Genomic DNA, 24,786 nt, shown 5'->3' with positions numbered 1-24,786 from the left:
CGGTAACAACAATCCCACAGTTCTTTTTACCAGGTGGGTTGCAGTCCATTACTCACTTCCATACTTGATGCCCTTTCTCCAGTCTTACCAGCAGTTTTCAGACTAGGAGTTGCCCACTGTGCACGGGGGCAGAGCCAGCCTCAGGGCCTCTTCCAGCCCCTAGGATGCTTTAGGGGAGAATTAGAAATAAGTTCTTCAACCTGAGGAATTGGGCACAGGGTGGATTCAGGTCCCACCCACCCTTCGTGCTGGATGTAAGCACTAGGGGGATCTTGTGGTTCAGAAAAGATGAACCTGAGGCCAGGCTGGCCTTGGGGTCAGTATGTGATCTGAGACTCAGCTTTCCCATCTATAAAAGGTAGGATTGTATTACATCTCCCCTCGGCTCTTTTCCAGATATGATGCTTCATGAATCTGTGTCTAGGGACAACTTTGCAGCCCAAATTGAATGCTTCCTTCATTCCCAGCTACTTCTCAGCTTAGAGAGACAGCTGGCAAGGTAGGGGCCGGAGGTGAAAGGAGGAGAGGAGTCTGGGTGTGCAATGGTTTGGCCCAAAGAACCTTAGACAAGGAGCGTGTATTTTACTTGCTTAGCTTTTTTGAGCCTCAGTTTGTACCTCTGAAAAATGGGAATGGTACCACCTAATGTAAGGATTAAACATTTCCCAGGTGAAATTGCAGGGCAGAGTGGTGCTCTGTAAGCATTTGCGATCCGAAGAGGGAAGGTTCTGAAGAGCGTGTGTGCCGGGACCCAGGCACAAGATCTGGCTTTCGGGGCACAGGACTCCCGGTACCCCCAGCGCAGCAGGAATCCCAGCTCTGTCGCCACTGCCTCCTCCTCGGCCCCGGACCGCCAAGGGTTAATGACAAAGCCCCACGCCCCCTTTGACGGCGCAGAGCCCACCTCGCCGAATTTGAAAAGGCGGCCCTGAGAGGCTGGGCGCCCCCCAGGCACTTCCAGCTCGGACCCGGGCTCCGCTCGCTCGCCGGCGCGCTCGCTCGGCTCCCGGCCGGGGCCGCGGGTTCGGTCCGGCCGCCGGTGCGCTCCTGACTGTCCTCCCGCCCAGGACTCCGGGTCCCCGCGGGCGGCCGCGCAAGATGAAGCTGGCTCTCCTCCTGCCCTGGGCGTGCTGCTGCCTCTGTGGGTCGGCGCTGGCCACCGGCTTCCTCTACCCCTTCCCGGCCGCAGCCTTGCAGCAGCACGGCTATCCCGAGCCGGGCGCCGGCTCCCCCGGCAGCGGATACGGGAGCCGCCGGTGAGTAGTTGGGGGCGGCGGGGACTGGGGGCACGAGGCGGTCGGGGGCTAGGGGCGCAGGGCAGTCGAGAACCAGGGACCTGGGGGCGCGGAGGTGGGGCTTGGGGCTTGGGATGGGGGCGCGGGGCGACGGGGCTGGGGGCGCGGACTACGAGGGCTGGGGATGCGAGCGGTCGGGGGCTGGGGGCACAGAGAGCAGGGGTTGGCTCAGGGCGTTGGGGTTGGGGGCGCAGGGGGGTCGAAGACTGGGAGATGGGGACTCGGGTGATCAGGCGCTGGGGGTACGGACGGTGAGGGCTGGGGACGCGGGGCGGAGGAACCGAAGGTGCGGGGTCTCTGGCTGCACCCAACCCCCCAACCCCTTCCTTTCCTTGCTCTCCCAACCTTCTCCCCTTCGGTTCTCGGCTCCGAGTGGAGATGGCTCAAACGTGCGGCGGGGGGCCCGCGGAGGGGCGACCGTGGCGCTCTCAGGCTCGGTGGCTCAGTTCTTGGACGTTTACCCGCTCACGTGGCTCCGCCGCGCTCACCTGCGCGGCCGCGGCTTTGTGTTGGGGAGCAGGTTCCTGCGATGCCAAGGCCTTTCGTCCGGGCCCCCCACTCTCTCTTCGGCCTCCAGGGACACCAGAGGGACGATTCCGTCCGGTCTTTCGGGGCTGGGCCCGTGGAGGAGCCGCGGCTGCGGCTCCCCAGCCTCCTGGAAACGTGGAACCGGCTCTGATTAGGTGACTACTTGGTGGGGTCCGAGAAGGAGTAGGGTCACCGAGCCTGCGGTGCGGGGACCCACCCGCGGCCTCCTCCTCCACCGGCAGATGGCGCCCTGGCCAGCCCTGGACGGTTAGGGCAGCGTCTCCTCACCGGTGGTTGAATTCCCTCAGAAAACGTGTAAGCAGTCAAGTAAAAGTTGCCAAACATCCTCGTTTGCGCAACTCACTCGAATTTAGCTTTTCCCATTTAATAATAATTACGACTCACACGGCTGTAATAGCCTTCTAGAACACACAACTTGCATTGGTACCATACATCTCTTTTGATCCTAAAACCACTCTGGGGTAGCTATGAGAGTATTATCTTTCCTTTAACCGACAAAAGTGAGGCTCAGAGAGAGGTCCTCAAATTCGGTGGCAACTCAGGACTCACCTGTCTTCTTTCTCCAAATCCTGTGCTTTCTCTGACATCACTCTGCACATCCTTATGGAGCAAGGCAAGAGAGGGGTCCCAGTTCTTTGGTCCTCTTTGATATTTACCAAGCCTTGAGAAGGCTACCGAGATGAATTCTGGCAATGACTTATATCAAGAGTCAGGTATATTTTGTGTTGGGGAGAGCGTACACTTAACGGCTGGATAAGGCAGAACACAGAGGAACGTAAAAGTGCTTCCGGAAAAGTTTGCATGCAATTGCATTTCCTTCTTTTTGTTTGGAAGTACTTACCCAAGGCTTCTGTTAGTATTATTCTGCAAATCCCCACAATAGTGTGGCTTCTGCACACTTCCATATGAGAACAGTTTAAAAATGAAGCTTTTCAAGTCGCAGAATGATATGTATAGCATGATCTCACTTATGAAAAAAATTCAGTCTGTATCTAGGTATCTATGTACCCAGAAAAAAAGTTTGTAGGAAACCATTTTTGGCTACCTGTATGGAGAGACATGGGGCTGGACCAGGGGAGAGAGTGAACAAGGACTCCCATTTTTTCCTCCTCTATCTGCTGTGTCTTGTTTGCATGCTTTACAAGGAGCGTGTATTCACGCATTATTTTTGTAATTAAAAGTGAATGTGTGTTGGGGGGCGGGGAGAGGCTCCTGCAACCTGGACCGTGCGTGCTGAGAGGAACCAGAGGGGATGTCCATGAAGGGAGCCATTGCACCGGGACGGGGATTCTGGCGTTTGGTGGGCTGGAAGTTGGGGACTTCTGGAGACACTTGGAAAGGATAGTTTTAGCACAAATAAAAAGAGGCCCGAATGAATGTAGTAATCTTCCAGAACTCCTTCCACCAGGATGGGAGCAGGGAGAAGGTATAATTAGGTTCAGAGAGGATCTGGGTGAATTTGTGGAAAATGGATTTCCGAATAGGATGCTTGGCGATGTGGAGGAGGCTTGGGGCAGGTTCCAGATGCTGCAGATGGATGCTCCAGAGTGTAACTGAGCCCTTCTATGCAAAGCCCAGTGTAGGCATTGCAGGCACCTGATTCGGGTCTGGGTGGATTACAGGCTGTAGTTGGCTGGTGTCGCATGTTCCTGTGGCTCATGAGCCCCAGAAGCAGAGGACTTGGGAACAGCGTTTGGCACGGTGCTCTTCACAGCTTCAGACCCCCGCTTGGCTCCATATGTGTGTTTACGGTGGCTTGGTTTCAGCTGATGGGCAAAGCGACAGGGCCTGAAAAACAGTCTTCTTTCCCCTGTTGGTGGTTTGTGTTCTCCTTTCTGTGTGTGTGTGTGCGCGCACGCGCGCACCTGGGAGGGTAGACACCTGGGCCTGACATGTGCTGGGGGCATCTTGCTTTACCCAGTGGTGCTCTGCTCTGGTCACCTCTATCAGAAGCCCAGGGTGGGCCCCTTCAGTGAAGCTATTTTGGCAAAAAGAGGATCCCAATTCCTTAGAGGGCTGTTTCGAGTAGAATCTTGCAGCTCTGCATTGGGGCCACTAAGGACTTTTGTCCGCCACAGAGCTGTTCAGATGCCAAATAAAAGCTACAGGGAAATGTAACGTTAATTGGCCAGGAGGGCTGCACATGGGTGGAGCCCCCAGCTCCCCAGCCCAGTTCTTCCATTCTGCTGGAGGAAGGATCTGTTGGTGAAATGTACATCTCACTCTTCTCCCCGCCTCCCTCCCCTGACCACTCCCTCCCTCCCTTCACAGATGGTAATTAGGAGTCTTGTCTGTTGTCTCCTCTACAGCTCTGTATCCAACCCTGAAGGGTCCAACACAGCACTGAGTGATCAGGGCACAAGGAGTGAGAACCAGAGAAAGGGCACCCCACCCAGGATGCACATCTCTCAGCTGGGGAGGGAGAGGTTTTAATTTGGATAAAAGTCTTAATATTAATTCTGGGAGTGGGAGTGTCCTTCTGACTAAAAGAAACCAGAAGCGCTGTGAGACCTGCCCGGATTTTCGGTAAAGGCATGAATATATCCAGGGGCCAGGGACAAAGGACAAAGTTGCTTTCTGCTTCTCCCCCAAAGAATGGCACTCAGTTCATAAACCTGTTCCTCCTGTCCAGGGCCCGAGGCACCAGAACAAAGGGAAACCACATACTGTAGGGCAGCATATCTACCGGTTACGAAGCAAGCTAACAGAAGGTTCGATAAGTAGGTTCTGTCCTCCAACCTTGATGAGTAATACCTTCACAATGACCTGGAAAGCCAAATTCAAAGGAGGCACTTTTAGATGCTTTAGAATTCTGTTCTGGAAAATGGTGGCAGGGGGACGGCTGGCCGTGGCCGACCCTCTACCCTGGATTCTTCCCACACTCTTCTGAGGGTCTTTATGAACCCCCTCAACCTGCTGCACGTCCCAGTTCAGTCCACCTCCCTTGGCCTCGGAGTGGGCACACTGGCTGTGGGGTCTGCCCTGGAAGGATGGCCTGGGGAGAATGACCCAGGTAGTGGGCGCAGGGCCATTTGGGCAGGGAACCTGAATCCCAAGAGTGGGGCGTATAAGGAGGCAGAGGCCTGGGTGGGAACATCCTGTGGGTCCCATGGACTTGTCACCCCACAGAGGGGCACAGCTAGAGGGGCCAGAGCAGGGTCCCTCTGCTCGGTCTAAGGGCCACTGTGCCTCTCACCTGGATGAGGTAGGTTTCCAGCTCTACCCCTAGTTCCCCATGTGAATTGCAGGTGTTACTTAACCTCCTCGAGCCTTTTCCTGGTCTTCCTGCTGAAGACACCATGAAGGCCAGGATGCTGGGCAGGAGGCTCGCTGGGGGGCCTCGTGTGTGAGGCGCCAAGAGCAGAAAGGGAGGCACAGATGCTGGGTTTGCAAAACGCAGATCTGACCTCATCCCTACCGGCCCATACACTTCGGCTGTCCCCAGCATGGTCAGGAGGATCTCAGCTGCTTAATCATGGGTGACGGCCCTTCTCCGGCTGACACGGTGGCCCACAGGCCCCCTGTGCTGCAGGCTGCCCCTTGGCCTCCAGCCTGGCTGACTGGCTGCTCCCGAAAGATACCCAGCTGTACTAGGTGCCCTTGCCCGAAGTCACCATTTAATGATGCTGGTACACTCATTGAGTAGCAGTTTCTCCTGAACCCTCCCCAGGCAAGGGCCTGTTCTGTGTGCTTTATCTGTGTGAGCCCATCCAGCCTCCACACCCCTCGAGGTCCCTCCCTCCCTCCCCACCCCTGCCTCATTCTGCCATTATTCTGGGGACCTAGAGGTCCCGGTGTGTGGCTCACCAATGCTCAGGGTCACACTTGTAGCCCACCCCCCCACCCTCCCCACGTCATCCGCTTTCCTTGCTCACTCCCCGCTCTTGCTTCCCTGCAAGAACCTCCTACCTGGATATCTCAGTATCGTAAACACTGAACTCAAGCCCTCTCGCTCTCGTCTCTCACTCCCTCATGCTGCTGACCCTCTCCTTTGTCCTCTCCATCTTCTCAGCCTATCAGCCTGTCCCCCCAGTGAAGCTGTCTTCATTGCCTTTCGACCTTCAACTTCTGGTCCCCTTGACCTTCTCTCCCAGCTGGCTAGAAAGGCCCCCCAGGGGACTTTGCAGCCTTCTGCAGGAAGGCTGTCCATCTGTTTTAGCAAAGCTGTCTCTCATCGGCAGTGGTGATGGGGTCTGGCATCCGGGCTTCCCACCTCTCTGCCCAGGTGCCTGGCAAATAGGGGTTGTAAACACCTGCCCGGTGATGGAGGGGCCACAGAGCACAGCTTGTGACCAACTGAGCTGCTGTCTGATGGGGCCTCTTCTAGTTCCATAATGATGTCTTCTTCCACACTGTGGCCTGATTGTTAAAACCCTTTGGTGACCCACCGTCTCCTACATCAGCTTGGCCGAGAGGTTAACTCTTATTAATTAGTAGGAGCTGCCCAGGCCAGTGTGGTAAGAAGGATTCTGAGGTGGAGGCTGGGCCAGGACAGTCAGGTGGTGTCACTGTGTGTGTGGGACAGGAAAGTGGAGGCAAGGGTGATGCATTTGCAGCCCTGGATTTTATGATAAAATCCACCCTCTTAAGCATTACATGCAAAGGCTGCCTTTTTAAAGCCCATTTCTGTCTCTTTTATACCAGCTATACTGTGTTAGTTATGTCTCTGAATATCCTGTTTCTTATGCTAGGAATGCCTCCTCCTGCTGAGCTGGATGCTCTCCTGTGAGCACCTAGACCCTCTGCTTGCCTCCATCTCCAGGTTCCTCAGCCTTGGTACCCTGACATTGTGGACTGGACAATCTTTTATGGTGGGGGCTGTGCTGGGCGCTGTGGAATGTTTAACAGTATCCCTGGCCTCAACCCACTAAATGCCAGTAGTACACCTCCGCCCCTCCTCTGTGACAGCAACATGTCTCCAGACACTGCCAAATGTCCCCTAGGTGGGGGGACAAAATCCTACGGTCAAGAACCACTGTTTTCTCTGAAGTCAAACATTTTGATTTGGGGGACATTTAAAAATATTTGCATTAAAAAAATTTTTTTTTTTCCAATGGAAGTCGTCAAGCCTGCACTCAAGTAGAGACTAAAAAGCACCCTCATGTGTCCTCACTGGGCTTTGACAACCTTTACATTTTGCCATATTTCTGGCCCTGCCGCCACTGCCCCATTCTCTGTGTGTGTGGAGCATTTTAAAGCAAATCCCAGTCATTCATTTCACTGGTGATATTCAGCTTATAGCTGATTCCTTGCCATCATGCCGTTTACCACGTCCAACGAACTCATCATCATTCTTCTTTCTTATTCCTTATTATTGAACCTAAAATCCAATCCACACTCAGATTTCTCCAACTGTCCAAAAGGCGTGTCTTTGCTGTTAGTTTGTTCAAACCTGGATCTAAATAAAGCCTCCTTTTTGGTGGTTGTGTCTCTTTACTTTCTTTCATTTGTGAGGGAGGTCCCTCCCCTTCAAAAGGGGGCTTACCCCCCATGCTGCTGGCTTGTTGGAGAGGGTCAGTTGTCCTGTAGAATCCTGGCTTCTAGACTTGACTGAATGCTTCCAAGTGGTGTCAATAATTTAATCCTCTCTACCTTTTATATCTCTTCTATATTAGAGATTAGATGTGAAAGTTTGATTAGATTAAGGATCTGGAGCTTTATTAGGGCGGGTGAGAATGCTTCATAGTTGGTCCAGTGGCTTGGACAGTATCATATCATATCAGGAGGTGTATGGATTGAATGCTTGTGCTCTTCCCGCATCCAAATTTGTATGTTGAAGCCCTAAATCTCAATGTGGTGGTAGTTAGAGGTGGGGACTGTGGGAATTAGTTTTAGATGAGGTTGTGAGGGTGGGGTCCTCACAATGGAATCAGTGTCCTTATAAGAAGAGGAATAGAGACCAGAACTCTCTCTCTCCCTCCCATGTGAAGACACAGAGAAGTCTGTTGTCTGCAAGCCAAAAAGATGGTCCTTACCAGGAACTAAGTCAGCCGGCCCCTTGATTGTGGACTTCCCAGTCTCCAGATCTAAGTCCGGTGATCTACGGTGTTTTGTTACGGCAGCCCGAGCTGACCAACACGGGAGGATGAGACAGTTTTTTTCTGGAGAGCTGAGTGTTTACCCTTCACCAGAATACCACTGTCTACAGGTTTCCTCCTCCCTCTCTCCTCTCTTTGCAATTTATTTTGGAGAAACTAGGCTTTGATAGTTTTACTTGTTCAGGGTTTTGTTGATTCTGTCCTCATTGTGCCTGTTAACATGTTCCTCTGTCTCTCGTATGTCCAGAAAACTGGAAATTGGACAGGGGGTCTTGATGGAATTTTGGTTCCTTCTCATCCTCTTTCTCCTCCTCCTCCTCGTTATTATTTTCAGCAGAATTACCTCTATGGTTGTGTAGTATTCTTCCATTAAAAATCGTATCAGGAATCACACAATATCTGGTCATCACTCCTCTTGTGATGTTACCAGGTGTTGATGGTCCTCGCCTACGTCACTATTTCATTAAGGGCTACAAAGTGATCCTATTTTTATTCTGACATTTCTTTTTTTTTTTTCATTTAATTACTGGAATAGTTGTAGAAAGAATTTCCCCCTTATCTACTATTTGCCGGTAGCTATGTTTTGAGTTGATTTGTCTTTCCAGTGTTTCTTTTTTGCAAATGTAAGTGTGTGTGTTTGTGTGTGTGTGTGTGTGTGTGTTCCTCCTCCTGTTCTTATACAGAGGTAGTGTACTGGTTACACTGTTCTGCACGTTGCTTTTTCTTTGTTCCACGGAGTGATATGGAGATTCCTTTATATCCGGGCATAGATATCTTCTTCATTCATTTTGTTTTTTGCAACTTAAAAATTTGTGGTTCAAATACACATACAATTTACCATCTTAACCATCTTTAAAATGCACACTTCAGTGGTATTTAACTCATCCAGAGTGTCATCCAACCCAACCATCACTACCGTCCATCTCCAGAATGTTTATCTCTCCTGTGTTCATTTTTGTAGCTCTCCAGCTCTTTGTGGTGCCAACGACTATAGTTCTTTCAGTGAGTCTCTTGCTGACAGACACTGTGTTGGTCCTAACCATTTGTGTCACATGTAATGCCACAATAAATAACCCTATGAGTTATTCATTTCATATTTTTGCAAATGAATCTAGGTAGTGTCAAATTTCCTGTCATAGGAGTTACACCATTTTGTTTTCCCAGCAGCACCTTTTTCTTGGGATACATTTGGAAGATGACACTTCAGTGATGCTGAGTTAAAATGGCCTTGTGGGGATGAGAGGGACTTCCCTGGCCTAAACCACCTGCCAGCCTGGCCCACCCTTCACACGTGTTGGCCCTGGGGCAAGGGTACAGATAAGCCCACACCCCATAGGTCTACATATTTAAAAGTTAAAATTCAAGCTTTCGAACAGTTAAATAAAATATGTTGTTGTCGACCTTGACAAATGCACCCTCCTAATGACCTGGAGGTGGGAGTTGAGGCTCACGTTTAGAAGTCTTGCCTTCAAGAGTTTTGTGCTGGGACTTGGCGCTGAAAGGAGGGCCACCCTTTCTTTGCTTTCTTCCTTGTCCCGCCTGACACCCCACCCTGGTCAGGCCTCACCCCCACACCGCGGACATTCTAGTCCATCCCGGCACTCTCCCCACTTCACCCTAACAACTGCCAGGCGGTCATACCTCACCCCGAGTATGCCCAGCTGTTTGGAGAGGGAATTCCAGGCCTCCAGATACATGTGCTTGGTATACAAGGGGGTCTGTGGGCTCTGGGGATCATGTCCCCTCGGCCCCACAATCTCCTCGCCCTGTGGGGAGGGCTGTGGCTGGAAGGGGGCTGGATTGGGGCCCTTGAAAGTGCAGTGTTCAAGATGGGGCTCCTCTTGTCCAGGTTTGAGGCAGTTCGGGGGGGATGGAGAGTGAGTCTTAGGGGAATCCGAAAAGTGGGATGGTCTTTCTCCAAATGTCCACTGTCAAAAAGGCTGCATCACGGTGACCGAGTTAAGCTGTCTGTGTCCAGGTGTTCCCTTCTAGTGTCCTCCCTGCCACATCCCCCATTAGACTGTGAGCGCCAAGGGGGACGTCACCCTCCTGTTTGGGACCCAGCCCAGGGCTTGGGAAAGAGTCGAGCTCTGCTGATCACGTGGGGTGAACTGGATGGCAGCCACCAAGGACCCACCGAGGCCGTGAATCAAGAGCAGGTGTGGGTCCTCCCAACGATCGCTTTGCAGTCCCAGCAGCGTGGGTCATGCAGACACCACGGATGTAAAAACCCCTTTTAGAAATGATAGGGAGCTTCGGGGAGGGAGGCTACGGGGTGGCTCATGGAGACTTGTTTCTGCTCTTTTAGGAACATGGTGATATTCTGGCCCGATGTTCAGGGTTTCTACTAATTTTCAGAGTATTCCAAGAAGTGATGGGATGGAATTCAGAACTTGCAACTGCTTTTGGTTTTCCATTTAGCAACTCTCTGGCAAGTTGGTTTTGGAAAGGGTCTGATCCCTGATATAATGGTGTGATGACACTGCTGGACACGGGCTATTTCCTCCCACTTCCTATTTCCTTCCCCTTCCCCTGACTTCCCCCTCTCCCTGCTCCCCAGGCAGGTCCCTTTGCCCAGCGCAGAGGCCAGGGCATGATGCTCAGCAGGGTCCCACCCTTGGGGTTTAATGCTTTTCGCTTATCATCTCCAGATTCTCAACACTCTCATCCTTAAATGTGAGTTTGTAAGTCTAATGGGACCGTAGGGCATACTCCAGGGACTTGATACTCAGCTTTGACTGGGACTCACCTCTCACCACCTCCTACTGCCTCCCTGGGGTGAGTTCTCTACCACTAACTCCCTTCCTCTGGCACCACACGGCCACCCGACCTCCCCCTCTCCATCCTGCCCAGTGACTGCTGCCACCCTCTGCCTCTGGTTGGAGCCTGGGTGTGGGCTCAGAGTGGGGCACAGTGGCTGCAGTCCCCGCCCTGGGCTGGCCACAGAGTGCTCCGTGGGTGACTCAGCAGGGGAGAGCCTCTGGCCACCTCGGATCCTGGTGTGTCCCGGAGCAGAGATGGACATACCCTGGAGGGTTACCTGTCTGCTGTAAGAGGGTGGGACCTCGGAAAGGGGAGATGCCTGTCTTGACTTCCCTGTCCCTGGCAGGGGTGCTGGGCTTCAGCCTGCTGGCTGGCGGGAAGCAGGCCCACGTTGCAGGGAGGGGTCTGCGGATGCCTGGGAGGGTCTGCACTTGCCCCACAAGTATCCCCAAGCCTGAGGGAGCACACGTGAAACTAAACAAACGACTGCTTGAGAGAGAGAGAGACCTCAGAAGAGAAGAAAACACTTTGTATTTTACCACCTTTAATGACGTTTTCCCAGCTTTTTGAATGAGGGGCCCTGTAATATCAGTTTGCACTGCGTCCCACAAATTATTTAGCTGGTCTTGCTCCCATGCCTTCGTACAGCATGCCCTAAACAGGACTGACTGGCTGAACTGGGGAGATTAAAGAATTGGATATCCAGACCCACACATGACTCAGGAAGTTTTGGGCCTGGAGAGCTGTATTTAATGGCCTCCCCAGGTGTTTTTTTTGTTTTGTTTTTTTGTTTTTTTTGGCACAGCCAGGTTTAGGAAGCACTGCGTGGAGAACAGAGTTTTTTGAGATTCTTTCATCATGACCCATAGTAGGAAATACCTTTTATATGGTGCCTGAGTCCATGTGCACGCGCTTATACACACACACACACCACCCCTTGAAATAAGTTTCACAAAATCATGCTTACTATTACCATATGTGATACTTTTCTTTTTTATTGTATTCTATCTAGTTCATAAAAAGGTGCTTGCCAAGACTCAGAAAATTGATTCCACAGCCCCTCTGGGTTAAGACCTGCAGTGAGAAACCCCAAGCCCTGGGGGAAGGCAGGGTCTCTTGGTCTCTTGCCCCCCTCACCCCAGTTCCCGTGCCTGGTCCTCCACACTCTCTCTGACTGTGAGTCCCTTTCTTGTTGTTTCAGCAGAGCTGAGGTGCTTGGCCTGTCCCCTCCTCATCCGATACCCCAGCTCTGCCCTCTGCTGGGGCACTCGCAAACCCCCTCCTTCAGGAAGTCTTCCCGGACTGCTCTGCTCACCTCTCTGTGGGCAGGTCCCTGCGCCTCCTGGATCTGCGGTTGCATGTGGTTTCTGTAGTGAGAACTCACTTCCCGCTTCCCTTCCCTACAGATGGAATCATTTCTCCTACCTGTCTTCTCCCTAGTGTGGCCCTGAGCAGCCCACCTGGGACGTGAGTGTGTGAGCCAAGCCTGTGCCCTGAGCCTGGGCTGTCTGCCACCCACCTGCCTCTTCGGAATGTGAGCTCATCCAGGCTGGGCATTGAACCACCGGTTGCAGGCTAGAGCTGGGGACTGAACCACGGGGGCAGAGGCCCTCTGCCCAGAGGCCCGAATGTAAGAGGCTCTCTGCAAACTCCAGGAGAGTGAACGATTCCTTCTGCCCACCCGTGGGCCTTGTCCCTACGATTGGATCCAGGTTCCCTGGTGTCTTCCCTTCCAGAAGTTACTACAGGCACCTACTATGTGCTTGGTGCTGAGGGCAGCAAGATGATCGCTGATTCAGACCCAGCCTCTGCCCTTGATGAGCTCGGAGACTGGTTGGAGAAGACCCAGGAGCAAGTGTGGAATTTGCTGTGACCCAAATGTGTGCACAGTTGGGCCAGGAGGCAAGAGGCGAATGAGCAGGCATTTGTCTAGGGGGAGTTGGGTGCATGGGAGTTTGGGCGTTTTTGTGCCTCAGTTTTCTCCTCTGTAAAATGGGGGTGATCATAGTATATCTTCTTCCTCAGGTGGTTCTAGGTTTAAATGAGTTAATATGAGTTAAGTGCTTAGGAAAATATGAAGTAAACATTCTGTCGGTGCTTGTGGTGTGTTGTGTGCTAACCTTGCAAAGACTGCTCAGAAGCTGGGGAAGGGGTGGTGTTTCACAAATGTATGAGGCCGTGGAATCCTTTTGTTGGGATGGCATTCCAGACTCCATTCTTTGGGAAACGCTGGCCTGATGAACCAAAGCTACACACCAAGGGCTTCCTCAAGGAGTCACATTTGAAGTGGGTCTTGTAGGGTGAGCAGGGGTATTCTCTGCAGGGACCGGGGAGGGCATTTCAGGAGGACAGAACAGCTGTGTAAGGGCTGGGAGGTGGGATGGTGCCTGACACATATGGTTTGTGCGGTTGAGTTCAGAGTGGTTGGGCCGGGGGCTGCGGGTGTGGGGCACCCGGGGCCTTTGGAGCCTGAGTGCAAAGCCTCTTTTCCGCCACCTAAGGAGCTTGGGCTTTGTGTTGAGGCTAGGTCGACACATAGTGGATCCTGGGCCAGCTTTGCTAGTGTGGAGGAGCCAGGGCAGAGGAAGCTGGGGCAGGGGAACAGCTCATAGGCAGTGTCAGGAACACTGAAACAGGGCTAGGGTGTCGGATGAGGAGTGTTCAGACTTTGTGCTGTTGGCAGCACCTGCCCCTTGGTGGACTCGGACAGGCAGGGACAGCTCCTGGCCTCCTCAGCACTCCTGGGATTCTGGAAGCTGGCGGTTTGGCTCCTCGGAACCTTGCAAGGATGCTGCAGTGTTTTCTCAGTTTGAAAAGGCAGCAGAGCATGGTGTTACCGTACCTTGTATTTTTGTAAAGTACTTCTTTTTAGCACTTAGTGCGGGCTTGCACGCATCAGATGTTCCATGGCTGCTTTTTGAGGGAGTGATTGACCAAGGGCCTTGACCTCTGTTCTTGGGGAAGGCGAAGTGGTGACCTGTACCCCCTGCAGCTCTGTCGCTCTAAGAGGTGCTGGAGGGAGGTCCTTGTCTGTGCTTTGTCCTCAGCAGGCCAGCTCTGGCAGCCACATTTAGGGGAGCCACAGAGGCCACTGTTTAGGGGGTCTTGCTTCTTCTTTTGAAGTAGGAAGGGGGTGGGGGAAATCCCGCGGAATGGCCACGATGGAAATATCTGGTGAGGCCTTTTCCTAAGGCCCCAGGGTTTTCTGAATCTCCTCTCCCTCCACCTCACTGTCCTCTCCCCCTTCAGCTTCTCTGTTATTTTAAAACCCATTCCCAGAGAAACAATTCCTATGGCAATAAGAACACGACTCCAGGCTTCTCTTGGCTTGAATTGGTCTGACACTTCATTGCTGCTTCGAGAGTGTGTGAGCTGGACCCGGACCAGCTCTGCCTGGGGCAGGAGACGAGAGTAACAATAACTAACTGTTAGAGGATTGTCAGAAATCCTACGGCGAATCCTATGGAAGGAGACACACAGCCCACTGTTCTCCCCTCCAAAGAGTCAGGGGTCCCCAGCTTCCTTGCCTGGTCTTCTTGCCCTGCGTCCCAGAAACCAGGGTCTAGATGTTTCTTTGATGGCCGGTATGAGACCACCTTGAAAGAAGCTGGACCCAGTCCAGGTTGATTCTGTAACACTCGGGCGAGAAGCGGGGGTCCCCACCTCCTGCGCCTCTCTGTCTGCCCCAACCCCCGGCTGCCTCATGAATGATGGGCAGAAAGGTCACAGCTGGCCACTCTGACTGTTGACCTTTGCCAGCTCCCCTGCTGCCCGCCTATAGCCATGTTTCCAAGCCTGTTCTGTCAGGTGTTAATAGAAGTTGAGAGAAACAGCCTGGGACATGCTTGTGATCCAGGCTCCTGAGATTCCTGAATAAAGGGGGAGGGTGTGACAGAGCTATGCAGCCTGTGTCTGAATCCCTGTTCTGGGTGGCCCTGATCGAGTCACCTGGCCTCTCTGTGCCTCAGTCTCCTCATCTGGAAAATGGGCATGATTGGCGTGTTTATTTCATCAGGTCGTTCTGGGGCTTCAGTGAATTAATATTCATAAAAGGCTCAGAACAATAGCTAGTAAACACTCTCTGTGGCCCCGTGAAATGACAAAGGCTTGCCCAGGGCAGGCAGTGTGCTGATGGGCCTTTTAAAGTTTGGGGAAAAGGGGAGTTTCGCAGACATGACACTGGATACTTTTCTGGGGAGCGTGTTGTTTGGATGGTGTTCCATACACTGCATCCTGGGAAACCCTGGCCTAGTGGGTCAAGGTTAAATGTCCCAGTAGTTGTGGCCCCTTGGCCTTTTGCAAAGGACTTCTCTCTGGGGTCATGTCCAACCTCACCCTGCTGTTGTCCATCCTGGTGCTGAGCATGAGCCAGAGAAATACAGATGCAAAAGTCTTGTGGATTTTTCTGAATCCCTTAGACCCCACTCAGGTTTTCAATGCCAAGAGCGAGGAATGGGGGCTGGTCCTCACTCCCAGCAGAACCTCCGCCACTGGGAGGTGTGGGGGTGAACAAAGAGAGTCATCCTCAGAACATGACTGGTGGGTGGGTTGGAGGGTCTGGGGTCCTGAGATGCCTGTGGCAAGTCAAAGGCCCAGGAGTTCTGACGAGCTTTGTGTCCCGGGAGTGTGACAGCTGAGGGGACCCCATGTGGCCCCGGGATGGGGGAGAGAGCTTTTTTTGGTGTGTCTCACGCAGCGAGCCTCTTGTGACTCATGGAGGAACCCACAGTCAAGCTGGCAGTTCCCTTCATTGACTCAGTGCCTCACACGTAACGTGAGACTAATGCGATTGCTTTGAGATCAGACGAGGAAATGTGTTTGTTAAATATGCAGACTAATTATTACTCAGCATGGGCCTGCTCAGTGGACCAGGGCCCCAGCTTTGCAGTGCCCTCCCCCCGGCGTCCACCTCTCTGAACTAGACTGGGGACACCGACACTTGCAGGAGAGTGGACATTTGCTGTGTGTGTGCGTGTGTGTGTATGTGTGTGGAGCTGTTTCCCCATGCCTGGCTGCAGTTTGCAGCCCAAACATTTTACGTCTTTGTTTGAAAGTATCTGGTCCCCCTCCCCCTTCCTTCTGGAAGATCAGGGACTGTGTGGTATTTGCCGAGAAGCCCCCCAGTTCCTGGCACTCAGGAGGCCCAGCAAAGGGGCTTCTCTGCTTGGAGCCACTGTGAAAGGCTTAGACTTCCTGTTCCCCAAAGAGTAGCTTCTGGAATCAGACCCTGCTTCAGGCTGCCTGCTGGCCCTGCCGACCCTGCTGGCCCCTGGAGGCGCCAGGGCCTCTGGGGAGAAGGTGGCAGTTTCCTTATGATTTGGCTCCAGCTGTCCGCACCAGGCCTGCTGCCTCTGCATCTGACATTTTTGTCATTCCTGCAAGGGCTTATCTGGAGAATCAGCACTTCCTGCTCCTCCGTGATTAACTTGGCCACACGGCTGATTCTCCAGTTCCGAGAGGTCTCAACCCTTCTATTTCTGGGGTCACAGGATCCTGGGCCTCTACAGGGTTTGTCAGGCTCTTTCTTTCTTTTGTCCCCAGCTGATGATGACAATTAGTTCAGGTCCTGAAACTCTTCATGTGAGAGCTCTAAACACATGCCTTCCTGAAGAGGCTGCTGAACAGATCGGAGAGACCCCTACATCAGGGGACTGGAGGGACCTGTCTGACCCTGCCTAGCCTGCTTCTTGTCTCTGGGTTCTCTGCTCACCGCTGTCTACCTCTTAATCTCAAACTGCTTCTTGCCTCAGGGCCTTTGCACTGCCTTGATTAGTCTTTGCTTTTTCTTGGCCTGGCTAGTTCCTGCTCAAAGCTTAGAGGTCAACTTAAACATCACATCTTCAGGGAAGTGTTTGCTGTTCCCCAGAGTAATGTTGGGCCTCTTTGTTAAATGCCCTTAGAAGCTCATGATAACTGTAAGTCAATCTTATAATTAATTGATTGATAATTAGTTAATAGTTGTCTACACTGAGACTGTAAGTTCTCCAAGGGCAGGGATCCCTTCTGTCTTGTTTGGTGCGGTATCTCTAGGTTCTCGCAGAGTGCCTGGATCACAGACAGTATCCAGAAAAGGACTAACCACTTTGCAAGCTGTATTAGTTTCCTATTTCTGCTGTAACAAGTGACTATAAACTTCATGGCTTAAAACAACACAAATTTATTGGCTTACAGTTCTCAAGGTTAGAAGTCTGAAATGGGTCACACTGGGATGAAAGGTCTTTGCAGGACTGGCCCTTCTGGAGAGTCTAGGGAAGAATTCATTTCCTTGCTTTCTCCAGCTTCTAGAGGCTGCTGGCATTCCTTGACTTACAGCTCCTTCCTCCATCTTCAAAGGGCATCCTCTAACCTCTCTCTCTGACTCTGATCCTCCTGCCTCCATTCTATAAGGACCTTGTGATTACGTTGGGCCCACCTGGATAATCCAGGATCATCTCCTCACCTAAAGATCCTTCATTTAATGACATCTGCAAAGTCCCTTTTACCATGTGAGATAATGTATTCACGGGTTCCAGGGATTAGAACGAGTACATCTTGGGAGGGAAATGCATTATTTAGCCTACCACGCAAGTGGGAATGGAAAGGGAAAGATACACCAGATATTTGAGGCCCTGGAGAGTTGGATTGGTCCTAGATTTCAAACAGTATTAAGACTGACTGAAAGTGGCTTTGAGCATCAAAAGGCTGATGAGACTCAGCCTTGTGTGAATAATCACGATAAGGACGTGGTCTTCCCACTCAAGTTTTTACATAGGCTGTGAGGTAGGGATTTAACTTTAGTTCTTTTTATCCCCAAACCTCCCCTCACACTTCTACTGAATAATCCATCTATTCCCAACACTTTAAAATGCTACTTTTATCACGTACTAAATTTAACTACATGGCCAGCCCTTCTTCTGAGCTCTTAATCTGTTCTGATGCCAGAACCACACTATTTTAATTACTGTATATTTATTGTATGTTTTGTTAGCTGATAGAGCAGTTCCTCTCTTACTGTTCATCTGTATCAAAATATTCATAGCATCTGTTGTACACTTTTTCTTTCGGGTGAATTTTAAAATCATCTTCTCTAGTTCTTTAAAACATGCTGTCGGGATTTTGAGCTAGGCTCTGTTGACTTAATGGATTAATAGAATTCAATATTTACAATAGTGTGTGTTTTTCAGGAACAAGGTATACTGCCCCAGTTATCCAGATCTTGTTAGATTTATTCTTAGGCATTTTATAGTTTTTATTGCTATCATGAATAAGTTCTTCTTGTTCCCTGACACTTGTAAATGTTTATGTCTGGCAAATAGGAAAGCTGTTGATTTGGGCATGTTGATTTTATTTCCTGCTACCTTCAGGCATTGAAAAAAATATTTTAATGGTTTTTCAGGTGGTTCTCTAGGGTCTCTGAGGTAGCAAATCCTAAAATCTCCCAATGTGTATGTGTGTGTTTTTGTGTGTGTGTGCTGGTCATTGTGGAAGTCAACATCTTGGTTGAGTTGGAAGGCTGGGGCTTCATCTTTTTTTTTTTTTTTTTTTTTTTTACGAAGAATGGCAGAGGTAGAGGGAAAGGAAAGTGGATTGTGGTTTGGTCCCACCCAAAGTCACCATCTCTGCTCCCTCTTCTCTCCTCCTCCTAGTTCATTCTGAAGAGAGGCAGACAATGTGTGGACCCAAGACATGGTTAAAAGATAATGATGTCTTTGCCTCACTTCTTGGTTTATAGACAGGATTTTTTTTGGAGTCAGAGGACCAAGGATTCACCCACCTTTCCCCCACCCCTAGCCCCTCCCCCAACTTTTTAAACAAACAGCCTAATCATGGACAGTGGTTTCTAGACTTTTTGTAGGGCCAGTCATTCTGATTTGAGGCTAAATTATTTCTGCTGTTATCTCCCACCTGTCCTCTCCTCCTCCCTCAGCAACAACAGGTCCTTCCTGAAAACAGCCGTGATCCTAGACCATGAACTATCAGCTTCTATTTGGTCTGTCTCTTTCTCTCTAACAAGAGCCAGCATCCATTTGAAGGGGGTAGGGAGGCGAATGGTGAGCTGGGGATGGGGAGTGTGTGAGTTCCTCCCTTCCTCTACCCAGCTTATCCTAGGCTGGAAAATGCAGTTAAAATTAAAACCAAGGGCCATCTTGATGAATGAAAGCCAAGAACATGAACCTATGTCCTTCCACACAGGTGTCCCAGGTGGATGGTGTCCCCCCAAAGCTGCAGGTACCCCAGAGCATTCCTCAGGGTGAGAGAGCAGTGTTTCAGACTGGCATGACACTCTTACAGACTGATGCTAGCTGTATTTTAGTCCACATGTTAGCTGTCCAGTTGCTTCCTATGGACTGGGGCTGGCCGTGAGGGCCGACTCTGGTCCTTCTATGCCCATTGGTGGGGGGGATCACAGGGGCAATTAAGAATGAGTCACAGCTGTGTCCCAGAGAATGCAGAGGGCCAAAGTCATGAGTGCCTGGGATCTTGGGGCAGCCTAGCAGGGAACCCGGGATTGTCTGCCTTGGTTATCACTATAGCCCTAGAATCTGTCCATCCAGAGCCAGAAATAGGTGATAAAGCCAAGTAGGTTCAGGCTGGGTGGGCATCTGCCTGCTGTGAGGAGGTGGGCAGGTCAGATTATAAAGGTTTAGCCAAGTGTGGCTGCGCTGGGTGGGCCCAAAGGCACAGACCTAATACTCAGAACTTTGGAGTCAGGCAAAGTGACGTCAGAAACTTGGCTACCCTTCTAGCTGTGGGCAAGTTCCTGTTAACTTGCATCAGTTTACACATCTGTGAGATGGGACTAATCCTATCCAGATCCTGTGGGAGCATTATTAAATGAGCTGTTTGAATCAGGGCTGTGTGTTCTGCTCGGAATCCAGTGTGAACAGTGGCCCCTGGGGTGGGTCATGCTGCCTTCTGGATGGTGGGGCACTTGGCTGCTTTGCCCAGGTTCTGTCTTGGCTTGATTTATTTTTGTTTCATGCGCTTGTTTTGTAGCTGAGCTGCAAGCCCTTTGGGGTCAGGAGCCCCATCCTAGATGGCTTTGTCTGCAGTGGCAGGTAACCCTGGGCTGAGCATGGAGCGTGGGTTCAAACAATCCCTTATTGATTTAACCACGGCAGGCCCAACTGGGACGCTGAAGTGTTTGCTTTCCAGGCTGAGAAGTCCAAGTTGCTCCAGAGCTCAGGATCCTGGAGTTGCATTCTAACCTGGAATGAACTAGGGCATGAACAGGGGGCCTGGTGGACCCAGATGTGGTGCAAGGGTCCAGGCATTGGATGAGTGAGGGGTTTGGCAGGAAAGTCCAATTCCGTGCCTGGCCGTTGGCAGGAAGGCGGGAGAGCTGGAAGTCGTCTGCCTGCTGGCCTGGGGCAGCTGCATGTGGGGACAGCTGTCTCAGCTTCGGACATAGGATCTGCCCCAAGATTAATAACAGAGCCTGGCCATGCCCGTGGGGAGCGGAGAGGGGCTTGGGTTACCACGCACCAGGAAATTCGCCTGCCCTGCTGACAGTGGGTGGGTAGCCTGCAGGATGGATAGACTCTGGGGACTGGGGGGGTGTCTGGGCAAGACAGCTCACTGCTGGCCCAGCCGAGTGCCCCACCACGGGATGCAAGTTGACCCTCCCAAGGGCCGCTTTCTTTCCGCTAGACCCAAAAACGGCAGGAGCTGATCTCCAAGAATTATGTGAAGAGTGGGGAATGGAAACCAAATGCTGGTGTCAGGTAGAGAAAGCTGATGGAAGCCCACAGCCCAGCAGGCCTGGGAGCAGCAGGGGCTGGGGCCCCGGTGGCCGGCACAGATGTTCAGGTGAAAGGGGCCCGACACATCTTCTTTCAAGAAAGGTTTATTTTCCCCTGATTATATTTATCATAGATCATTTGGAAAATATGGCAAAGTGGAAAGAAAGAAGTCATTTATAATTCCATCTTTTAAGTGTAAAATGTAAATTCTTTTCATGATGATTAAAATACACACAACTTAAAATTTGCCACCTTAACCACTTTTAAGTGGACAGTTCAGTGGCATTAAATATATTCACATTGTTATGCAGCCATCACCACCAGCCATCTCCAGACCCAGTTCATCTTGCAAAACAGAAACTGTGCACCCATAAGGTACTGACCCCCCTCTCCTCCTGCCCCTGCCCCCAGCCCCTGGCAGCTGCCATTCTATTTTCTGTCTCTATGGTTTTGACTACTCTAGGTGTAAGCGGAATCATCAAGCGTTTGTCCTTTTGTGACTGGCTTATTTCCCTTAGCATAATGTCCTCAAGGCTCATTCATGTTGTAGCATGTGTCAAAATTCCCTCCATTTTTAAGGCTGAATAATGTTCCATTGTATGGATGGACCGCATTTTGTTTATACAGTCATCCGTTGATGGACACCTGGGTTTCTGCCACCTTCTGGATATTGTAAATGCTGCTAATGAGAACACGGGTGTGCAAATCTCTTTGAGTCCCTGCTTTCAATTCTTTTGGCTGGGTATCTGGAAGTGGGATTGCTGGGTCATATGGTATTTCTATTTTTAACTTTTTTGAGGAACCACCATACTATTTTCCATAGTGGCCACACCATTTTACATTCCCATCAACAGTGTAAAAGGGTCCCAGTTTCTTCACATCCTTGCCAACGTTTGTTGTTTTCTGATTCTTTTTTTCGTATGCTAGTCATCCCAGTGGCTGTGAAGTGGTTTTGGTTTGTATTTCCCCAATGATTAGTGATGTTTAGCATCTTTTCATGTGCTTATTGGCACAAGAAAATATTTGTTTGTCATCTTTAGCGAAATGTCTATTTAAATCCTTTGCCCAATTTTGAGTCAGATTTTTTTCGTTGTTGTTGTTGAGTTGTCAGTGTTCTTTATGTCTTCTTGATGTTAACCCCTCATCAGATAAATGATTTGCAAATATTTCTTCCCACTGCATGGGTTGCCTTTTCACTCTGTTTGTGTCCTTTAATGCACAAAAGTTTTTAAATGTCGATGTGGCCCAATTTATCTATATTTTCTTTCGCTGCCTGTGCTTTTCATGTCATATCCAAGAAATCATTGCCAAATCCAGTGTCATGTTGGCCCCATGTTTTCTTTTATGTTTTGCCCTAAGGGTTTTATTCTTTTAGGACTTATGTCTTTGATTCATTTTGAGTTAATTTTTGTAAATGGTGTAGTGTAAGGGTTCAACTTCATTCTTTCACATGTGGTTATCCAATTTTCCCAGCACCATTAGTTGAAAAGATTGCTCTGTCCCTACAATTCCATGTTTGAGAGGGTATTTCCTTTTGGTCTTTGCTCTGTGCTTGCCTGCTTATTTATTTGTTTATTTGCTTGTTTGTTTGTTTATTATTTTTGCAGAGTTGAGATCACACAGGATATATTAAGGAGGAAGGTCAGTATAGTTAGTCCTGGGTCCTGCCTTTTCTTCTAATACATTTGCCCAGAAGCCTCAATGAAGCAGTCTTCAGTCATTCTGTAGGTATTTCCAGATGCCCAGGGTTTACAAGGGACTTTGTCAGTTGCTAAGTGTGTGGAAATGATTCAGAAAAGGTCACTGTCTTCAAAGTCCAATAGAGGAGAATAAATGAACCATTATCACAGGAGGTCTGGAGTCACAAAGGTCTGAACAAAGGGATACGAGGAAACAGAGGCAGGGGCAATGTGTTACGCAGGACAGCTGGGGAGGCTTCCCAAAGAGGGTGACTTTGAGGTGGCTCTCGAGGAAGAAGAGGAAGAGACAGAAGGCTGAGAACAAGGAAGTGAGCCAAGGCCCAGCAAGGGAGTGGAAGGGGCCCGGCATGGTGTGGCCCAGGGTTCTGAGAACAAGAGATGGAAGCAAGGATGGGGGTGAGTGTGGTTCATCCTGAGGGCCATGAGGAGCCTCTGGAGGTTGGAAAGGATCAGAGTGGAGTGATGTGGGCCACCAGATATGGTGTGCATCAGAGCCTTGCAGCTGCATAAAGTCAGAAGGTTCCTGTTGTGTCACTAGCCTGCAGAGAGATGAGTACAGCCTGGCAAATGGTAAGATGGTAAAATGGCAAGTGGTAAAAACTTCCCGAGAGTTTCTCATCAATTACCACTTACAGTGCACTACCGTCTTTCAAGGCCGTGGAGGCTGATTCAGCACGTGGGAGGCGATCTTGCCTGGAGCTTTATTTCTGAGGGTGGTATAATTTGGTGGCCAAGAGTCTGACTCAAAGTTTAAGTCCTGCCTCTACCACCTGCTAGCTGTGTGACCCAGGAGAAGCCATTTCTTCTCTGTAAGCCTCAATTTCCTCATCTGTAAAGTGGGGACAACCATCACATTTACCTCAAAAGTGGAGGCGAGGATTAAACAAGAAAAGTCTTTAAAGCACCTGGCTTTATCCCTCCTGGATTAGATATTTTAACTTTTAATGTTATTTGTAAATTTTTATGAAAGTTGCACATGTACCTAGTTTAAAGAACCAAATAGTTCTATGAAGCTTAAAGTGAAAAACAATTGTCCTCTATCAGCCACGTCTTTTCTTGTGTTCTCCAGAGAAAACTGCTCCAACTGCACCAACTCTTAGCTTTTTATATCTTTGGTGCTTGTGCCCACATCTCTAAAAAGAATGTAGTTATATTGTTATATCTTGATGTTTTCATTTTTGGCGTTAAGGATCGACTTTCATGAAAGATGAGGGTGAAGCGTCTTCCACACACTGCCCTCCCCTGCACACACGTTTCCTGTGTCCCCATCTTCCTAAGACACTTGATTTATGACACAGTTCTGGTTAGCTCAATACTTAGGTCTTACATTCGATGCCTAGTGATATCTGAGCCATATAGAGTACTATGATGACTTTCTTTTTCCTGAACACATTTTTGCCCCTTCTTGTTTTTGGTCACTTAGCTTTTCTATGTTTTTATTAATTCGTCTCCAAACTCTCCCCTATTGTGCAGATTTCCTCCTGATACTGCGTTAGCTATTCTATCCCTTTCATCTTTTTGGAGCAGTTGCTCCTCAAACCTCTGTCCTACTGAGATCTGGGCAGGTAGAAACTGAAACCTATAATCAGTCTTCACTGACAGCCTGGGGATTTACTTTGCCCCAGGCTTCTCCCCTATATTGGGCGCTCTCCTTCCTGCGTTTCATATCCACTGCTTTTGGTTTACTCCTTCAGTGTGATGGAACACATCCTCCAGGAGCTTTCTAAGAAAAGGTGGAGTGTGCACAAGGCTTGAGGTTAGACATTCTGCCCCAGAGCCAGGGCTGAGACATTTATGTATTTCTCCCTGCCCACCTCTGCTACAGGGCTTTGCACCAGGGTCTCCTACCTGACTTTCCACCTTCCTCAGGCTAGACTGCCAGGGAGCCATGAGCCCAGCAATGTGAGCTTATCCCTGTGAATTTGCACTTTTTATTACTTTTTGGCCTCTTACGAATTCCTTTCTCTCCAACTTAGCCATGTACTCAATAATATGTATTTTTGTTATTTTAACCAGCATCATTTGTTGTGATGAAACAGGAAGGAGTTTGGGAGCAAGATAAGGGCCTTGGGTGGGAAAGGGGAAGAGGGATCATCTGGGGAAGATGAGAACAAGCGCCTTTTTTGAAAGGCCCTGGAATAGAGAAGGCTGCCTGTAGGGAATTCACACTCAAATGCTCTAGGTGGACCTACTGAGTGCTGAGAACAGTGGGGTTGACTGAGGCAAAATCAGCTTTGCATGGTCCAGGGGCTCATGTGGGTCAGACATCCACTGGGAACAAAGACCCAGTCACAGGTGCAAACAACGGGGGACAAAAAGCAAGGGACAAATAAGAGAACACATGAGTGAGCACGTGACCCATTCTCCTCCAAGAACTGAGTCCTGGCCTCGCCCCCCTCTCCAGAGCAGGTCTGTAATTCCCGGGGGTCCTGGACGGAAGTCCTTGTCTGGGCTTTGTTTCCACCAGACCAGCTTTCCAGAAGCCACTTTAAAGAAGCCACATAGGCCACCAGCTTCAGGGGTCTTGCTTCTCCCTTTGAAGTGGGAGTGGGTGAAGGGGGAGTTTTCCAGAAAATTCCTCGGGGCCGCCTCAATGTAAATATCTGGTGAGGTCTTGGGAATTGGGAACCACTTGTCTGAGGCTGGGAAGCTGAGGGCCCGCTGCAGGGGGCTGTGGGAGGAAAGGGCCTGGCCTCCCACAAACCCCCAGAGCCCTGCG

General features: G+C 50.3%; 1 protein-coding gene across 1 annotated transcript in view; it reads left to right on the top strand.

Moving 5' to 3' along the window:
* Positions 1-236: 236 nt before the first annotated feature.
* COL26A1 (collagen type XXVI alpha 1 chain) overlaps positions 237-24,786 on the top strand; it is a 154,139-nt gene continuing 129,589 nt past the window's right edge. Inside the window, exons 1-2 of the mRNA XM_032459638.1 lie at positions 237-499; positions 670-1,256. Coding sequence (XP_032315529.1) covers positions 1,099-1,256 — 158 coding nt within the window. The 5' untranslated portion in view covers positions 237-499; positions 670-1,098. The remainder of the gene's footprint in view (positions 500-669; positions 1,257-24,786) is intronic.

The sequence above is a fragment of the Camelus ferus genome, chromosome 18 (assembly GCF_009834535.1).
Source record: "Camelus ferus isolate YT-003-E chromosome 18, BCGSAC_Cfer_1.0, whole genome shotgun sequence".
Classification (NCBI taxonomy): Eukaryota; Metazoa; Chordata; class Mammalia; order Artiodactyla; family Camelidae; genus Camelus; species Camelus ferus.
This window is presented reverse-complemented; position numbering and strand designations above follow the sequence as displayed.